The sequence below is a fragment of the Vicugna pacos genome, chromosome 5 (assembly GCF_048564905.1).
Source record: "Vicugna pacos chromosome 5, VicPac4, whole genome shotgun sequence".
NCBI lineage: Eukaryota > Metazoa > Chordata > Mammalia > Artiodactyla > Camelidae > Vicugna > Vicugna pacos.
In genome coordinates this window covers 7799772-7816704 of record NC_132991.1, presented here as the reverse complement: position 1 = coordinate 7816704, position 16933 = coordinate 7799772, and the positions used below count along the sequence as shown (strand labels likewise).

Below are 16933 nucleotides of genomic sequence, written 5' to 3'. Positions count from 1 at the left end.
ATCTTTTTTCCTTTCATAATTACAATGTTTTCATTCTATTTTAAAGATATAATGTTACTGCTCATTATTACAACACTGTATATTGTATTACTATAGTATTACTACAGCACCCTAACAGATATACACGAAGTGCCTTCTGGGTAGCAGTTACTTAGCAGAAATAGAGCGATGGTCCAGCTTCTGGCCCGGCCTGAGTAACCTGGACACTAGGCGTCAGGGACTGAGCTGTGGTCCTTGCTCTGCAAGTGGGACTTGCCAAGGGAGAGGGGCGAGGGTGAGGGTCAGTGATCTGGAGCGATGGCTGGCAAGGTCATGGCTGGTCAGGCAGGGCCTCCCAGGGCAAGGGACCAGGGCCAGAGAGGGTGGTGTCCTGTGTGTGTGGAGGGGAGAGGGAGGGCAGGGAGGGGGAGGCAGGTCTGCACCTGTCCACGTGGGACAGAGCCCTCCACCTGCCCATGCGGGATGGAGCCCTCCACCTGGGGGGACCCCGTGGGGTCCTGAGCCCGCCCTCGGCCCACCCCTCACCACCAGCCCTGGGTTCCCGTCCAGGTGCACTGCATCAGCACGGAGTTCACCCCGCGGAAGCACGGGGGTGAGAAGGGGGTGCCCTTCCGTGTGCAGATCGACACCTTTAAGCAGAACGAGAATGGGGAGTACACGGAGCACCTGCACTCGGCCAGCTGCCAGATCAAGGTGTTCAAGGTAGGACACCGGCTGAGCCCCAAGCCCAGGCTTCTGCTGGACTCCGCACTGCCCGCCGGCCCCTCACCCCCGGGCCCACGCTCCTCCGGCTTCCCTCACTGATGGGATTTGCACGTCTTTAGACTGTTTTCCTCCCAGCACTTTGGCCCAGACTGCAGTTGTGCGTTAGATTCTCTGTCGAAGTCAGGTCAGGAGATCCCCTGTAGGACTCGCTGGGCCGAGTGCACCCACATGCAGTCTTGCAGGGTCCGGCAGTAACACTGCCCTGCCCTGAGGCTTCTGGGCCGAGACTGGAGGGCGGAGGTGGAGCAGGGAGACCAGGTGATGGGTGTGGCTGCCACTTGTTTGGCTCTCTTCCTGGACACTGGGCCTGTCACTTGTGTCCCCAGAGGCCCCCCTATAACTTCCCACCTTGGGCATCACCCCATGAGCCATTTCCTAAACCCCCCCAGCTGGGAGCCATGGCCCGAGGAAGGCACCCAGCATGAGCTGTCCAGCTCGAGAACAGATCCTCTTCCCTGACTGCCCACGAGTGGTCAGTGTGCACAGAGAAGACCTGAGATCCGAACCCGCCAGCCAGGCCCTGAACAGGGTGGGCGGTGACGGTCCCAGTGAAGTCAAGACTGTCCCCATCAGCCCGGCCTGCTGGGTCAGGGTCAGGGCCAGGCCCCCCCGGCCCGGCACCAGGATCTTACCTGCTGGGCACGTGGTCCCTCTGCGTCTCAGTGAATCGCTGGAGGCCCGGTTTCCTTGTCTGTCCAGGAGGGGAGGAGTAGCACCTGTGAGGCCTGGGCACCTGGAGGTCCCTCAGGTCTGTGGGCGCCCAGGACAGGCCATGCCAGGATGGGTGTGACCCCATATTTGAGTGTAAGCTGGGAGTCAGGGGCAAGGAGGCCCCTACAACATGCGTGGGATTTCACAGCCTGCGAGTGCAGACTGAGTCCTGACCCGCAGCTCCGGCCCTGCACTCACTGTCACTCTCCCGGGGTGGCCCAAGGAAGGCTCCTGGGGGCCTTTTCGGTCAGCAGTGGCCTCAGTAAAGGTCTTGTCCGAGCTCTTCTGTGTGGCCCCGGTGCGGGCTCTGAGTGCCTGCAGGGCAGGGGGACCGGGTGTTTGAGGCCAGGGAGGCCAGAGGGTGCTTTCAGGTCCCTGAGCTCCTCCTTGGGTCCTGGGTCCGGGAGAGGCGGGAACAGACAGGCCCCCCTGCTCAGCCCGGAACCCCCGAGGGCCGCCTCCGCTGGCTCTGAACTAACCGGACCCCCATGCTGTGCATGTACAGCCCAAGGGTGCCGACCGGAAACAGAAGACTGACCGGGAGAAGATGGAGAAACGAACAGCCCAGGAGAAGGAGAAGTACCAGCCGTCCTACGAGACCACCATCCTCGCGGAGGTGAGGGCGCCATGGCTTAGCCTCTTGGGAAGGGGCCCGCTTAGGGTGAGTGTCCCTTGTGCCGTGGTGTGCTCCCGTGTCCGGAGGTGCCTTCAGCTGACATGGCCTGCTGTCCATCTGGGATGTTTCCAAGTAACTTCTAACTCTGTTGCCATTTGCACGTTTCAGAATTAGATTATTTTTATTTTTCTGAATAGATGTTATATCATGTGGTCCAAATTCAAGAGCTATAAGAGCATCTGTGTCAGAAAGTCTCCCTCCAACACTGTCCGGCCTTGAGGTTTCTTTCCCAGGGCGGCCGGCGTCTCCGGCTCCTTGTGTCTCTGGCTTGATGCTCTCTGCGGGTGAAACCATTTTACTCATGGCCCGACGCCTGCTTTTGTCACTAACCGCACGTGCGCGCACACCCAGTCCTGCGATTTGCTGTCTTTATTTCGTGGCACGTCTTGGAGTCCGTTTCCTGTCTGTTCGTAAGGGCTTTCTGGTTCTTTGTCCAGCTGTGTAGCCTTCGTTGCGTGGACGCCGGGCTGTTCCAGGCTCTCGTCATCTCAGACAGGCGCTGGGCACGTTTGTGCACGTGAAGTTCTGCATGTGGGGAGTGACTCTGTCCTCGGCGTGGACGGCTGGGTCAGAGGGAGCGGCGCCACGTGTCGCTGCTGGGTGGGCGTGGGGCGTGCTCCCTCCTGATCTCGCTTGGCTGGAGCCCGCGCCAGCGCCCCTCCGTCCGGGCTGCTCCTCAGACGCCCGTGTTCCTCCCGAGGGGCCACTGCTGCGGCTGCCTGTTACTGGGCTCCACTCTTGTTTTCGTTTTTCACTTTCTTAACAGCTCTTCGCCACTGTGTTACGCAGCAGAGCAGCCGTGAGGCGTTGGGGTTTGTTCAGTGAACCCTTTGACTTTCTCAGAAGGGCCTCGGGGGGTGCCGCCGGGCAAGCTGCCCCGGTGTGGTCAGGCTGGGGGAAGGGTGAGGCCCTGGCACGGGTGCTGGGAGGACAGTGGCCCAGTTCTGGGGGTGTGTGTGTGAGATAAGCTGTGTGCAAACAGTACTTGGAACGAGACAGTATGAAGCTAATTTTCTGGTGCAGACAGGTGTCTCCTGGCCTTTCCTCTGAGTGGGGCCACCGTGGCCTTTGACCCCTGGTGCAGGAAGAGCCCTGCCCCCCTCACAGGCGCAGAGCCGGCCCGCACTGGACAGGGGAGCACTCCTGGGCCCGGTCCCGGCTTGGGCTGGTGATGTGGTCGCCCTGATCACCCTCCTGCACCCACTGTTCTCTGCCTGAGGACCCCCCTCCTTCCCGTCCCACCTCGGCTCTGCTCTGGATGCCCCTGCTGGAGGGGAGGGCCTGCTGTGCCCCAGGCGTTGTCCGTCCAGGCCCCTGTCACTGGCCAGGTGTTGAAATCCCCACCTGGCTGGTGACCCTGTGAACTGCCGAGCTCCCTTGTGTCAGCTCATTGGCTTCCTCCCCAGGCTCTAGGATTTAGCACCAGCAAATTCCAGCCCACACTCGGAACAGAGTTAAATATTTACCCACCCTGTGGTCTGTCAGTCGTCAGGAATGCTTCAGGCTGGTCCTCTCCAAAGAGGTGTCATCGCGGGAAGGGAAGAAGTGAATTCTTGTCCCCTGGCCTCCCCCAAACAGACAAAAGCTTTTGCTTCTCTGGGAGAGTCTCTTGTGTTCATTTTGGCTTCTGCACAAGAAGTTCCTTGTGTTCAGGGACCACGTCTTTCGTGTTTCTGTGTCTCCCTGGCTCTGAGAGGATGACTGAGGAATGCCTCCGGTTGGCCAAGGCCCGTCCGCAGACTCTGACATTGAACCTTACTGATGATTGTCTGTTGGACGTGGCCTCTGGCCCAGGGCCCCGATTTCATGCACTTACATCCACTGTCTGCACCGGGAAGACCTGCCTGTGGGCAACTGGCCTCTTTAGTTCCTCTCTCTTTTCTTGTGGACCCGGGGATCACGTGACCGGCGTGGTTTCTGCCTTTGGTTTGACTCCTTGGAAGCTCAGAGACACGCATCATGCTTTGCTCACTTTGGGGATGACGTGCTGACCATTAGGTCTCTTCTCTGCCCTCTTTGATTTCTTTGGTGTGGCCCCGGCAACCCGCATGTCCCTGGCTGGCGTGGATACTGGGTACCTGCGATTGGGTGTGGGAGGACTGGAGATTCACAGTGGGCCCCAGTGGACGCCGGCGTGGGGCTCAGCGTCGCTGCCGGTCCAGCTCCTCTGGTACCACTGCCGCCCTCTGCTCTCCCTGCAGTGCTCCCCGTGGCCCGACGTGGCCTACCAGGTGACCAGCGCCTCCCCGCCAAGCTACAGCGGCTCTCCAAGCAGCTTCGGCCTTGGCGAAGGGTACGTGTGGCCTCCCTCCCTCTGTGTCCCCGAGGTGACATGGGTGGCCTCTCCTGCATCCTCCTTTGTAGCAGGGCATCCATTTGGGCTTCAGAGGGGTCACTGGTGTTGCGTTCACAACCGTTTTGTGTGTGGGCACCCTTCCAGAAAGCCCGTCTGGTGGGGCAGCAGCCCAGAAACCACTGCCCCCTCCCTCCCCGGGTTAAGTGGGCTGGCCTGCGGGGGCGCCGGGTCAGCCTCCTGAGGTGCCTGCAGACGACCCCCTACCTGGGCCGAGGCCACCTCTTAGTCCCTGGGGGCCTCTGGAGGTGGGCGTTTGGATTCCCTCAAGGCTGGAAGGCCCTTCTCGGCTCTTTGGCAGGCCCTGTGTGTGAGGACCCAGCTCAGGGTCCTCCCTGCCCCAGGTGTCAGGGCTTGCCACACAGAAGTGGCTTCACTGCCGGTCACCCAGCTGTGCAAAGGCATGCCACTCCAAGGTGCCAGGGTGCAGAGGCCACAGCATCACTGTGGTGGCTCTGTCCGTCCTGGTCCTGGGGCAGGGGTGAGGCAGGGGGAATGCCAGGCGGGTTTAATAGGTGAGTGCAGAACACACGGTTCCTGGGAGCCCGTGCTTGGCAGGCAGAACTTTCCTAATGGGCAAGCAAGACGTGAACTTGAGTATAACCGAATCACTGTGCTTAAACCAGAAAATAACACAACGTTGTAAACTGACTATACTTCAATTTAAAAAAAAATGAAGAAAAAGACATGAACTTCATTTGCAAGGTGAGGGGAGGCCGCCCTCGCTGAGAGGGGCAGGTGGGACAGCCGTGACATTCAGGCTCGGCACACCTAGTCCTAAACCTGCACCTTTGGGGATAAGTCCCTCGAGCCCCGCAGCCTCCGTGTCCCCAGCCCCCAGGGAGTGTGGGTTCCACGCAGGGTTGGGGGATGTGAGTGAAGTACCCAGCACCCCCCGTGGTCACTGAATGGCGGGTCTAAAGGTCACCGCTGCAAGGGTCTTATTTCCCCTCATTGTGGTAAAATGTACATGATGTAAACCTTACCGCTTTTAAGAAGGTAGTTCATTGACATGAGGGACATTCACGACGTGCCGTCACCATCGTCCATCTGGGAAGGCTGGCTAAACGTATGGCTCTCGACTTAAAAACCCAGGTGTTCCGGTCTGTGCCCCCCAGCGGGGAAACATGAGCATAGCTTCTTCGTGGACGGTGCCAGGCTGGGGGCTCACTGCGGAGTAGTTCCCTGTGGGATTCCGCTGCCCTCTGCTGTGTTCGGGTGGCCCTTTGCCGTCCAGGCCCTGAGTCCCTGTCGGGCGCGGGCCCAGTCTTTTCGGTCAGCCTGCCCTTTGTTCAGCCCAGCTCCTGGAGGGGACTCGGGATGGGAGGAAATTCTGGCCAAAGCCACCCCAGAGCCTGGGGGCTGGGGAAAGGGCAGCGTAGCTAATCAAAACCCTCATCCACACGAAGGGCTTCATGAGGGTTCTCGGGGTGGAGCAGGACTCCTGCCTGCATTTCGACCCATACGAGCCCCGGAGCCCAGGCCGGTGGGGAGTGCTTCCGGCGGGGACCAGAGCATCCTGGCCGCTCACGCCCCCCTTCCTTTGCAGCAACAGCTCTCCGACTCACCCCGTGGAGGCCCCGCCCGTGGGCAGTGACGTAAGTGTCTGCGGCGGGGCCCCGGGCGCCTGTCCCCCCGCAGGCCGGGCGCCCCTCACGGCCCCCCTCTGCCCGCAGCACCTGCTCCCCTCAGCCTCCACGCAGGATGCCCAGCAGTGGCTCCACCGCAACAGGTTCTCCCAGTTCTGCCGGCTCTTTGCCAGCTTCTCGGGTGAGTGTCTCCCCACGTGTCTGGGGCCGCAGGGATCAAACGGTCCCTTGGCAAGCAGGTCCCTCCCAGGATGTGTCCTGGGGACCCAGAGGCGTGTGGCTACTCATGGGTGCTGACCGCAGTGAGGGCTGGGTGGGCGGCCCTGCCCCCGGGGTTTCCCACTGAGTGCGGCTTGGAGGGAGGGCCGCCCGGGAGCCTTTTTGGGATGTCCGTTGCTGGCTGGTCCGCCCGGAAGGGCCCTTGGCCAAGCAGGTCTCCCTGGTCCCAGTGCTGCTTCACGCAGTCCCCAGAGCCGTGACCCGTGAGACGTGGTGAAGCCGCAGGCGGGCAGGAAAAGCTGGCCCTTCCTCCTTGAAAGGATTTTCAAGCACTTGCTGACGGCCCGTTGGACAGAAGCCCTGAGCCGGAGTGGTGGGGTCCAGGCCCTGGGCCGTGAGCCCTGCTCCCCAGCAGGCAGAGTGATGGGGAGTAAAGCTGGCTCAAACCAGAGGAGTGGCCCCAGGACATCTGTGGCCACGGAAGCAGAGCAGCACCCATCTGCCCTCTTTGAGCTCCGCTGTTCTGAGAACAACTGTTGTGTTTAGAGGGGCGGGTACCAGGGGGTCGGACAGGGACCTTGCAGCTTTGAGGCAGCGTGGGGTATAAATCACCTGTTTCAACACACTGTGGCCCTTGTGTGAGGGCCATGCCCTGAGGTGGGACCGGAGGGACCCGCCACCTTAGAGTGGGGAGGCCTTCCTGGGAAGGTGTCCCAGAGCAAAGCCTCGAAGGAGGGAGCGAGCCAAGTGGGTCCGGGGGCATGAGCTTTCCTGGCAGATGGCAAATGCAGAGGCCGCGAGGTGGGGGCCTGCCTGGTGTAGATGGAGCAGGGGGCCCAGGTGAGGCCAGAGAGACACCAGGGCCCTGGTGGGACAGCACGTGGACTCCGGTCTTTACTCCCTGCAGAGGGAGCACCACGGTGCCTGCAGAATTGTAACCAAAACTATATCTCAACAGTGCGGGATCAGGGTGGAGGCCTGTCCCAGCCAGGAGGCCACCTGGCTATGGGCAGGTTTTCAGCAGAAAGCTGATCATCTTTGTACCTTGGAGAGTCCACGTGGGTGGAAGGCTCCAGGGGTCTCCTTGGGCTTTGAGGAGGGGGCCCCACGTGCTAGGATGTTCACAAGACGCTTAACAGCCCCAGACGGCGCGCACCCTGGACACCCCTCAGCAGAGCAGGGGGCGCAGGGATCGTGCTTTCCTCACGCAGCATGTAGTACTCGCTGACGGGCACGCATGGTTTTGACCTACACACAACACGGATGAGCCCCTTTACAGAACTTGGGGGGAGGGAGCCAGACTCAGAGAGGTGCATGCTGTGCAGTTGCATTTACATAAGTTCCAAAAGCGAGCCGAGCTCCCCTGCGTGGGGGAGGTCAGGACAGCGGTTCCCTGGGGCGGAGGAGGGGCTGACACGAGGGGCCGTGGGTGCTGGGTGCTCTCCACACCACAGCATCATGAGCTGTGAGCTCCCGCCTGCAGACAGTGCCACGTGCTGGGAAGATCTGCGCAGGATCACGGTGTGGGGAGGGCCGGGCGGGGAGGGCCCTGGCTTCTGAAAGTGCCTTCGAATCTGCCGGGTTTGTGAGCACCACTGTTCAGCGCCTAACGTCTCCTGGACTGTGATGTTCTGATGCTGTTTATCTCTTGCTGTTCTGTCTGTGGTTCATCTGATGCCCCTAGAGGGTGAGGCTGGCTCTCCCCTGCCGTGGGGCTGTAGGTGTTTGGGGGTGCAGCCTTTTCCTCATGCCCCTGGTCACAGGCGGCCCCATTTACCTGCCCAGGTGCCGACCTGCTGAAGATGTCTCGCGAGGATTTGGTGCAGATCTGCGGCCCTGCAGACGGAATCCGGCTCTTCAACGCCATCAAAGGCAGGTGGGTTCCCACTGGAGGCAGGTGGCCTGCATCTCGGCCTCTTGGACACCCTGCGGGCTGGCCAGTGGGGACAGGGCTCCTGGGGGCAAGTGCAGGAGGGGACAGGCTTATTCCCACTCTGAGAAATGCCTCCTGCCCTGAGCGGGTGCCCTGAGCCGAGCCCACTCTGGGCGGGTTGTGGGGCTCGGAAGTCGTGCATCTCTGCCTTCAGCTAGCCCTCGTGAGGCCGTAGAGGTCGGCCTGGATGGGGCTTTTTCCCCTGTGAGAGGCGCTCTGTGTCCCTGCGGCCTCTTTTCTTTCCTCCTGAGGCCCTGCTGCTGTTTCCACCCTGCGCTACGAGACATTGCAGACCCCGGAGCTCTGTCCCCACACCTGCTGTCTGTTTCCTCCCCTCCAGGAGCGTGAGGCCGAAGATGACCCTTTACGTCTGCCAGGAGCTGGAGCAGAGCCGGGCGTCCCTGCAGCAGAAGCGGGATGGCAGCGGGGACCCCAGTCTATGTGGTGGGTGGCGGGGTCCCCACCCCTCCCCACCAGGGCCTCCTGTTTCCCCACACTGCCCCCCCATGGGGCCCCAGTGAGAGGAGATCTGGGCTGGGCCGACCGAGTGGCCCTGGTGGCCCCACATTCAGCTGGGACAGGAGGGTCACAACAGAGGGCCAGCCGGGGATCCTGCTCTGTGGCCCGCACTCTGATCTGTCTGAGGAGCAAAATGAGAATTAGGACTGGCTCTGACAAGTGGGGTTGCGGAGGGTGTACACTTAGATTTCTGTTGTAGGGGGAGGGTGTAGCTCGGGGGTAGAGCACGTGCTTAGCATGCACGAGGTCCTAGGTTCATCCCCAGTACCTCCATTAAAACAAACAAATAAATCTAATTACACCCGCCCCCCCCTCAAAAAAAAAGAATTTTGTTGTAAAAAGGAATCTTGGGGAAGAGGCCTGGGAGTCTTACCTGGTGTTAACACTGGAAGGAACGTGACCCAGCAGCCACGTTCTCTTAGCCAATTCGGGCATGGGTCAGCCTCTGCTAAGTCCCGGGAAGGCGAGGCTGTGTGACTGGAGCCCTGTGGCCTCTGCCACCCCCTTTCAGAGGGAGCCACTGCGTGTGTGTGCATGTATGTGCGCGTATAAAAACGTGAGCCGCTGATCAGATTTGTTCGAACCAAAGTTCCTCCCTTAGTTGAGGGGGAAGTTTGGGGTCTTTAGGTGAATTCATTTGTGTTTTACTCCTGAGGAACTATAGGCCCCAGAGCCCTGTGGTGTCCCCCAGGTGGCCCCCCACCTCCGGCTGGTTTGATTTTGTATAAGGAAGCCTCTCCAGCCCTGGCTCACTGATAACTTCAGACTGGCTGCAGATACTCCTGGCGCACCCCTTCCCCCTGGGGGTCGCAGTGCTCCAGCTGAGCCCTGTCTATACTGTGGGGGAGGGGCCCCCACCCCTGCCGTCAGGTGGAATTGTCTGTAAGTCTCTTGGCCACCCGGAGCCATCCAGTAACCCCTATAAATGATGGAAGGAAAGGAATGAAGCCCCAGGGTTCTTATTCTCCCACCTGCAGTGGGGTTCATGGTGGGGTGCACATCGGGGTCCCTGAAAGCTTGTACGAAGGCAGATTTCTGCCAGCTGGTCCCCCTCTAGCCTCCACCCCAGTTAGGTGTCATCAGGTCCGTGTGGACCCAGGGATTCTGCACTTTGCATGAGTCCCCCAAGAGACAGAAGCGAGAGTAGGGGCATGACCTGACATCTTTTCCCAGTGATGGCTGCTCGGGGACCCTGGGGCTTCTGGGCGTGTGCCCGGCATAGCTCTGTCCCACGAGTCAGTCTGGGCTTGGACAGCCTTGCGCGCAAGTTACTGATTTTGAGGGGTGGGGGGTGGAGAGCAGGCAGGCCCGTAGAGGGGACACCTGTTCTATAGATGGACCTGTCCCCCACCCTCCAGTGTACCACGCCATCTTCCTGGAGGAGCTGACCGCCTTGGAGCTGGTTGAGAAGATTGCCAACCTGTACAGTATCTCCCCGCAGCACATCCACCGAGTCTACCGGCAGGGACCCACGGGCATCCATGTGGTGGTCAGCAACGAGGTGAGCCTGGCACCACCAGCGCCAAGGAGGAGCCGCAGACAGGCACCAGAAGTGCGCCTGCCCTGCGGGGCTTGGGGTGACTCGGGCCCAGAGATGACAAACAGGTTGCGTCTGCCTGCCGCCTGCCCTTGACTGCAGAGGCTACGTGGACAGCCAGGACGGAGAGGGTCTGAGGCCACCACAGGGCTCCCCACTAGGTGCCCCAGGAACCAGGATTGCCCTGTCCTCAGGGTGCTCACATTTGGGGCTGTGAGAAGTCAGAGGTAGGGTGCCTGCCTGGGGGTAGGGTGCCTGCCCGGGGTCAGGGTGCCTGCCCGGGGTCAGGGTCGGGGTGGTGGGTGGGCTAGGCTGGCAATGGAGAGGACAGGGCTTCCCACACTGAATGGCGCGGGTGCCGTGGCCATCCTGGCTCACAGCTGTGACAGATGCAGGCAGCTGCTGACAGAGACCGTGGGCCCTGGACCCCATTGCAACTGTGTGCTGAGTGATATGATCCCCGCGTTGCTGGGGAGGGGTTAACAGCAGGTTTGCTGGCATGTTTCATGTTTCTGTTTAGAGAACAGAAGCTTTCAGGCCCTGCTGTTCAGAGTCACAATGGCAGTGCCAGCACTTATCCGGCACCTGCTGTAGCCCAGTACATAGTGACTCAGTTAATCCTGACAGCCTCCCAGTGAGGAGGGATGTGCCAGCATCATCCCATTCCACAGATAAGAAGCAGGCACAGAGAGGCTGAGGAACTGCCTCAGGCCACACAGCTGGTGAGAGGTGGGGCTGAGGTGGGAACCCCGGTGGACTCTGAGCCAGCAGGCTGTCCGGCCACTCCTGAAACGAGGCCTTCAAGAAGGCAGAGCTGTACTGATGGGAGAAGGGGTGGAACCCTGAGCTCAGCGCTCTGGAGGAACTCTGTGCAGAGGATTATGGAGGAAATGGTACGAAAGTGGTGGCTGAGAAAGTAGAAAAATCTGCCTGGGGGTTGGACTGGCGTCCCCACCAGGAGTGGGGCCCCTGGAGCTGAGTAATCTTGGACAAATCTACTGAATGTCTTTGAGCCTCAGTTTCCACGTCTGCAAAATGAAGGTCATTACACCCATTGAGCAGGTTGTAGTAAGGATGAAAAAACAGTGCCAGGTACCAGGATATAATAAATTCAGCTAGGCCCGTGTTCTGGGGAGCAGGCAACAGAGAGAGCTTTAAATCTGACAGCGCATCAAGTGTAAGGCTTTAATGGTCTGCATAGTCCATAAATTGTCATTCTTAGTGACAGCCCTGTTGCCACTTGTCATCACAACTGTGGAGCCCCTCACATGGGAGGCTCCAGCTTCATGGCAGTGTCCTCCTGGAGGTTGGCAAGGTGGTGTTTTCCTTCCTTTTTAATTAAAAAGTACTTCGCAATTAATATCGGAAGTCAGGCAGCAGGGAACAGCAGAAGGCAGACGTGACAGGCCCTAATCTTCCCCGCTCTTTTCCCAGCGGAGTTTAGAAGGGGCTTGAAGTGATCCTGCCAGATAATTTTTGGTGTGAGTATGCACTGTGCGCCCAAGTGTGTGCAGGTGTGGGTTTTTAAAACACAACCAGGATCCGTTGGGACAAAGGTACGTTTATCTGCAACTTGCTGTTGCTGTCAGCAGTTCAGAATTCTTTCCATAGCGGTACCGGCACATTAACGCGGCTGTGTTCTTAGAAACCCCCCCGAGCAGCAGGCAGTGGTGGCTCCGAAAACTCGTCCCTCTGCATCTCACGGGGAATTTCTGTCGTGAAGACGAAAGCCAGGAATGTGTGGAACCCTCGCTATTTCTCGGGTCCCTGGAGGAAGTTTCCTGCCCGCTGGCCCTGTGCCCCAGAGCCGGCAGTTAAGCAAGTGAAGCAGAGAACAGAACTCAAAGGCCACCTCCGCTAAGCAGGCCCTGCTTATTCCCGAAGTCTTCTTGCCTGTTGACCCTGCGTCAATTGGAAACCTTTGCTTCTTAATGGCCCGGGGCGCTGGGGGCAGCCGGGCCAGGCGCGCAGCCGCCCGGGTGCGAGGGCACCTCATTCAGCGAGGGAGTTACTGATTAAGCCGTGTGGACCCTGCTTCGGGTCTTGGCTGCCCAAGTGGTGGGGCTGCAAGCGTCCCCGAGGGGAGGGGGCGGCCAGCAGTACAGCCAGTGCACTTCACGCATCATTAGGCCTAGGGCGGGGGGGGGGGGGGCGACTCGCAGGATTTGGGGCAATAACCCAGAGCAGGCAATAAAACGTGGGTGGCAGTTTTTGATTTGGAAGGGGATTGGCTGGTGTGTGTGTGCGTGTATCTTTTTCACGCTCTCTGAACGTATATTGCGAAATGCAGCGCATCCGGGCAGAGAGCACACAGGCTCGCCTGGACAGTGTAAAGAGGAACGGAAGTGCTCAGTGTCTGCATCTCAGGGGTGGAGCCCCTTTGTGGGCCAGTTTCATGTCCCGTCCATGCCGCCCACTGATCTGAGGATTGTGTTGTATTGATGTCGTTTATGTTGCCTGTGTTAAGACTTCCTGTAAGTGGAACACGAGTGTGTCCTTCTGTGACAGGCTTTGCAGGTCAGGCGTGTTGGGGTGCATTGGAGGCCGGGCCCCGCTGGTCTGGAGGGGGAGGGCCGTCAACTGGTTCATGCTGCCTCTCCCAGGGCTGTCCAGAGTTTTCTCTTGGACAGGCAGTGCCGCTCTCAGCATCCTCAGGCGTGCGTGCGTGCGTGTAGTTTATCTGGGGCGCTGGCCTGCGGAGTATGCATGTTCCTAAGTGGAGGCCCCCTGGACAGTTTTATGAAGCAGTGATACAGATGAACACCTGTCCTGATGGCCTCCCTCCTGGTTGTATATACCTGGTTGGATGTATTTTATCATCCAAACAGCCCCACTGTACAGATAGGGCCTGGACAGGAAGTGACTTATCTAAGGTCGGGGGCAGTTCATGGAAACGTGGTAGCTTGATTCCGGCCGCGTCTGTAGACACGGGGAGTGTGCTCTGCTCACAGTTGGTGCTCCCAGGACTCTGACACACAGAGCGCACGAGTCACCGAGGATTCCTTCAAAGTGCTATAGTTTTTTCTCTGCTTTACATGGACACGCTCCTACAGGAAGAAGTCAAACGGGAGCAAGTACATCAAAGTTAAGTCTCTTGTTAAACGTTTCCATCTCAGCTCCCTTCCAGGCTTCTGTCTGTCCCTTATGTCCAGTTACTGTTACTTGAGATTGTAACTGTTTTGTTCATTTACTGTGTATCCTGTTTTTGCCGTGAAAGGGGAACACAACCATCTTCCTGCGATTGTGTGAACATGTGACTGGCGTTTCTGGTGGCGGCGACTGGCTGAGCCCCGTGTCACTGAAGCTTCTCGTGCCCGGAACTCAGTGGCGAGGGGAACGGTCTCTCTTGTCTTTCAGATGGTGCAGAACTTCCAAGATGAATCCTGTTTCATCCTCAGTACCTTGAAAGGTGACCCCCTCCTTTTCTTGTTTAATGAAGGTCTGTTGGCTGTGTCCCCTGGGCTGACAGAGTCGGGGGAGAGGCAGACCAGGAAGCGGGCCCCTGGAGAATGTTACCTGCAAACATTCTCTGGGAAAAAGAAACCCAAGCCTCCTGTAAAACCTAACCTTGAACATGGGAGAACTGGTGAGCCTGGCCCCAAGGTCGCTTGGAAAGGGAAGTCCTGGCCAGGCCATGAGCTCTCCGTGAACCCAGGGTGGGGAAGTTGGATGCATTTGAGTTTTTCTAAGTGTGGGTGTCCAGGGAGAGCAAGGTGGAGTCCAGCATCTGAGCCTGCAGGTGGTGTGGGTTGGGGACTCGGGGTAGGGGGACCCGCGGCAGCGAGAGGGCCTCCTGAGGAAGGGGTCTGAGCTGAGAAGAGTTCATGTGCCAGGAGACAGGAAGGGCCAGCTGCGAGCTGCTGTGGGGCTGGGCCGGGGAGTGTGGGCAGTGCATCCAAATGAAAGTCCTCTGCCCCATTGGACCAGGTCCCTTAGTCCTGGGGCCTTGGGCTGTGGTGGAGAGGCTGGCTGTTGGAGAGACCCCACAAGGCATAGTGTGCGTTGAAACCTCTGCTTTCGTCAGCACGCTTTGCTCTGCGTCTTGTTGTGGCGTCTCTGCCGATGATCACGGCCGACTTCGGCTGGTACCCTGGTCCCGCGCCTCCCGAGATGCCCGGGTGCTGCAGTCCATGCCTTCCTGCTGGAGGAGAACCCCGTGTTTCTTCTTGCAGCCGAGAGCAATGACGGCTACCACGTCATCCTGAAATGTGGCCTCTGAGTCAAAGCAGCGCGAGCCGCCTCCACACCCAGCCCCATGGACCCCTGGACCCCCGATGTAGACGCCGCAGCTGTGAGCCGCGCCGGAGGGACCGCACCCAGCCTGTGCCCGCGAGGCCGAGTCTCTCTCCCTCCCTCCTCGCTCCGGCTTTGGGGCAGCTCCTCGTTCTTCCCGCCCCACCATCCTGAAGAGCAGACAGTGGGGGCGGCTTCTCTGATCCCCTCACTCCCTTGGCGGGAGGCTAGTTAGTCCACTGGGCGTCCGGTTCCTCCTGTGTCCTCCTTCCGGCCGCTCTCCTGCCCCCAGCTGCCGCCGTCCCCTCCGGTAACCAGCCCGCGACCAGGACAGCTGGGACGGGGTGCTTTGAGTCCGCCTCAGTGACCCTGGTGCTGTTCGTCTGTCCTGCTCCCGGGTGGGTGGGAGGTGGGTTAATTCTGTGCCTGCTTCTTCCACCTCTGAAGACCCGAGGTGAGCCCACGTCTCCGCACGGGGTGGGGGACACACCCCAGGGCCACACAGACCTAGTTCTAAGGCCTTTGGCGGTCGGAGTGGGTGCGTAGAAAGACGATTTTTAGGCACAGTCTCGTGAGTATGAAAGGGAGGAGAACCAAAGGCTTGCTCCTGAGCACCGTGGGTAGAATTTTATTTCCTAAGCAGTCATGGGTAAGGAGGGCTGGGAGCTGAGCCTTCGCTGTATGATCAGGTGACCTTGCCTTGTCCGATTCCAGGCCCTCTTGGATGGACTCACCAAGTGCCGTTTAGAGAGGACCTTGGTGGACCACCGCCAAACTTGCCAGGCTTCCTGGGGACGCTGTATTTTCTGCCTCTGTAGAGGGTGTGTTCGGAGCATTTGGCCTGCGTTGGCATCACCTTTCTTAGTGGCCTGACCTTGGGGAATATCGGTGACTGGCGGGATAGGAGTTAGTCTTTGCCTTGTCTTTCTTTCCTGGGACCCAGGGCTTCAGCTCTTTGCTAACTTAGGGTTTATCTTCCAAAGCATGGTGAGCACTGTGGCCCGCAGAGCAGGGTCTTACAGCTTCTCCATGGGAGCTTGTGTGGAATGTGGAGGTGGTCAGAACTGGGTAGATCTTGCTTTACAAAGGGAGGAACTGAAGGCCAGAGGGGCAGAGCCACCTGCCTGACCTCACATAGTGATGAAGTAATGACATGCATCTCATGCAACGCAGGGCATTTCTGGGAGTGAAACGGGCCCTGGTCACAACTGTGTTGGGTGTGGTGCCTGCAGAGTAAGGACAGCTCCCTGATTCCTTTTCCTTCCGGGGCAGGGGGGAGGGTAGTGCATAATGGGTTTATTGAGTTGTAACTCACATACCGTACAGTTTACCATGTAGAGCATACAAGCCTACAGTTTTTAGTAAATTCACAGAATCACCACAATCAGCTTTAGAACATTTTCATCACCCACACCTAAAGAAACCCTGTGCCCTTAACCAAGGCTCTCCGACTTTCCTTCCAATTGCTCTCCACCTGGGCACCCACGGCCCTTCTCTCTCTACAGAGCTGCCTGTTCCGTGTGTGGGACCAGGCAGTATGTGGTCTTTTGTGACTAGCTTTTTCCCACTTAGCATGCATTTTCTAGGGCCATCCACACTGAACACATATCAGTACTGCAGTCCTTTTTATAGCTGAGTAATATTTCATTCTTTGAATAGATCACATTGTTTATCCATCCATCACGGTGGATATTTGAGTTGTTTCTACTTTGGGGCCATCATGAATAAGGCTGCTACGAATATGTTTGTACCAGGGTCGGTGTACACGTATGTTTCCATTTCTTTTCGGAAAATACGTAGGAGTGGAGTTGCTGGGTCATAGAGTCACTCTATGTCTAGCTTTTTGAGGACCCGCCAGACGGAACAGTCTAAAGCAGCTGCATCACTGTGCACCCCTATCCGTGTGTGAGGGTTGCAGTTTCTCCACATCCTCGCCAGCACTTGCTGTTGTCTGTCCCCTTGATTACAGCCATCCCAGTGGGCGTGAAGTGGCACCTTACTGGTTTGGATTTGCATCTCCCTGATGGCTGGTGACGCTGAGCATCCCTCTTCATGTGTCTCTGGCCATTGGTACGTTTTCTTTGGAGAGATGTCCATTCGTGTCCTGTGCCCGTTCTTAGTTTGTCTTTTTATTACCGAGTTGTCTGAGTTCCTTGTATAATCCAGATGCAGGTCCCTTATCAGATGTGTGATTTGTCAGAACGTTCCCCACTTCTGTGGGTTCTCTTCACTTTCTTCTGATGTCCTTTGAGGCACAGAGGTTTTAATTTTGATGATGTCTTTAAGCTCCCTATTTTTATTTGTTGTACTTTGGGTGTCATATCTAAGAAACCATCGTCTAACCCAACATCAAGATTTCTGCTTATGTTTTCTTCCAGGAATTCTTACAGCTTTAGTT

General features: G+C 58.4%; 1 protein-coding gene across 1 annotated transcript in view; it reads left to right on the top strand.

Moving 5' to 3' along the window:
- Positions 1-14575, top strand: part of TFCP2L1 (transcription factor CP2 like 1) — a 43814-nt gene extending 29239 nt beyond the window's left edge. Inside the window, exons 6-15 of the mRNA XM_072962082.1 lie at positions 550-702; positions 1982-2092; positions 4354-4445; positions 6055-6103; positions 6182-6275; positions 8099-8189; positions 8587-8690; positions 10124-10266; positions 13660-13711; positions 14475-14575. Of these exons, the coding sequence (XP_072818183.1) occupies positions 550-702; positions 1982-2092; positions 4354-4445; positions 6055-6103; positions 6182-6275; positions 8099-8189; positions 8587-8690; positions 10124-10266; positions 13660-13711; positions 14475-14521 (936 nt within the window). The 3' untranslated portion in view covers positions 14522-14575. The remainder of the gene's footprint in view (positions 1-549; positions 703-1981; positions 2093-4353; positions 4446-6054; positions 6104-6181; positions 6276-8098; positions 8190-8586; positions 8691-10123; positions 10267-13659; positions 13712-14474) is intronic.
- Positions 14576-16933: the final 2358 nt, after the last annotated feature.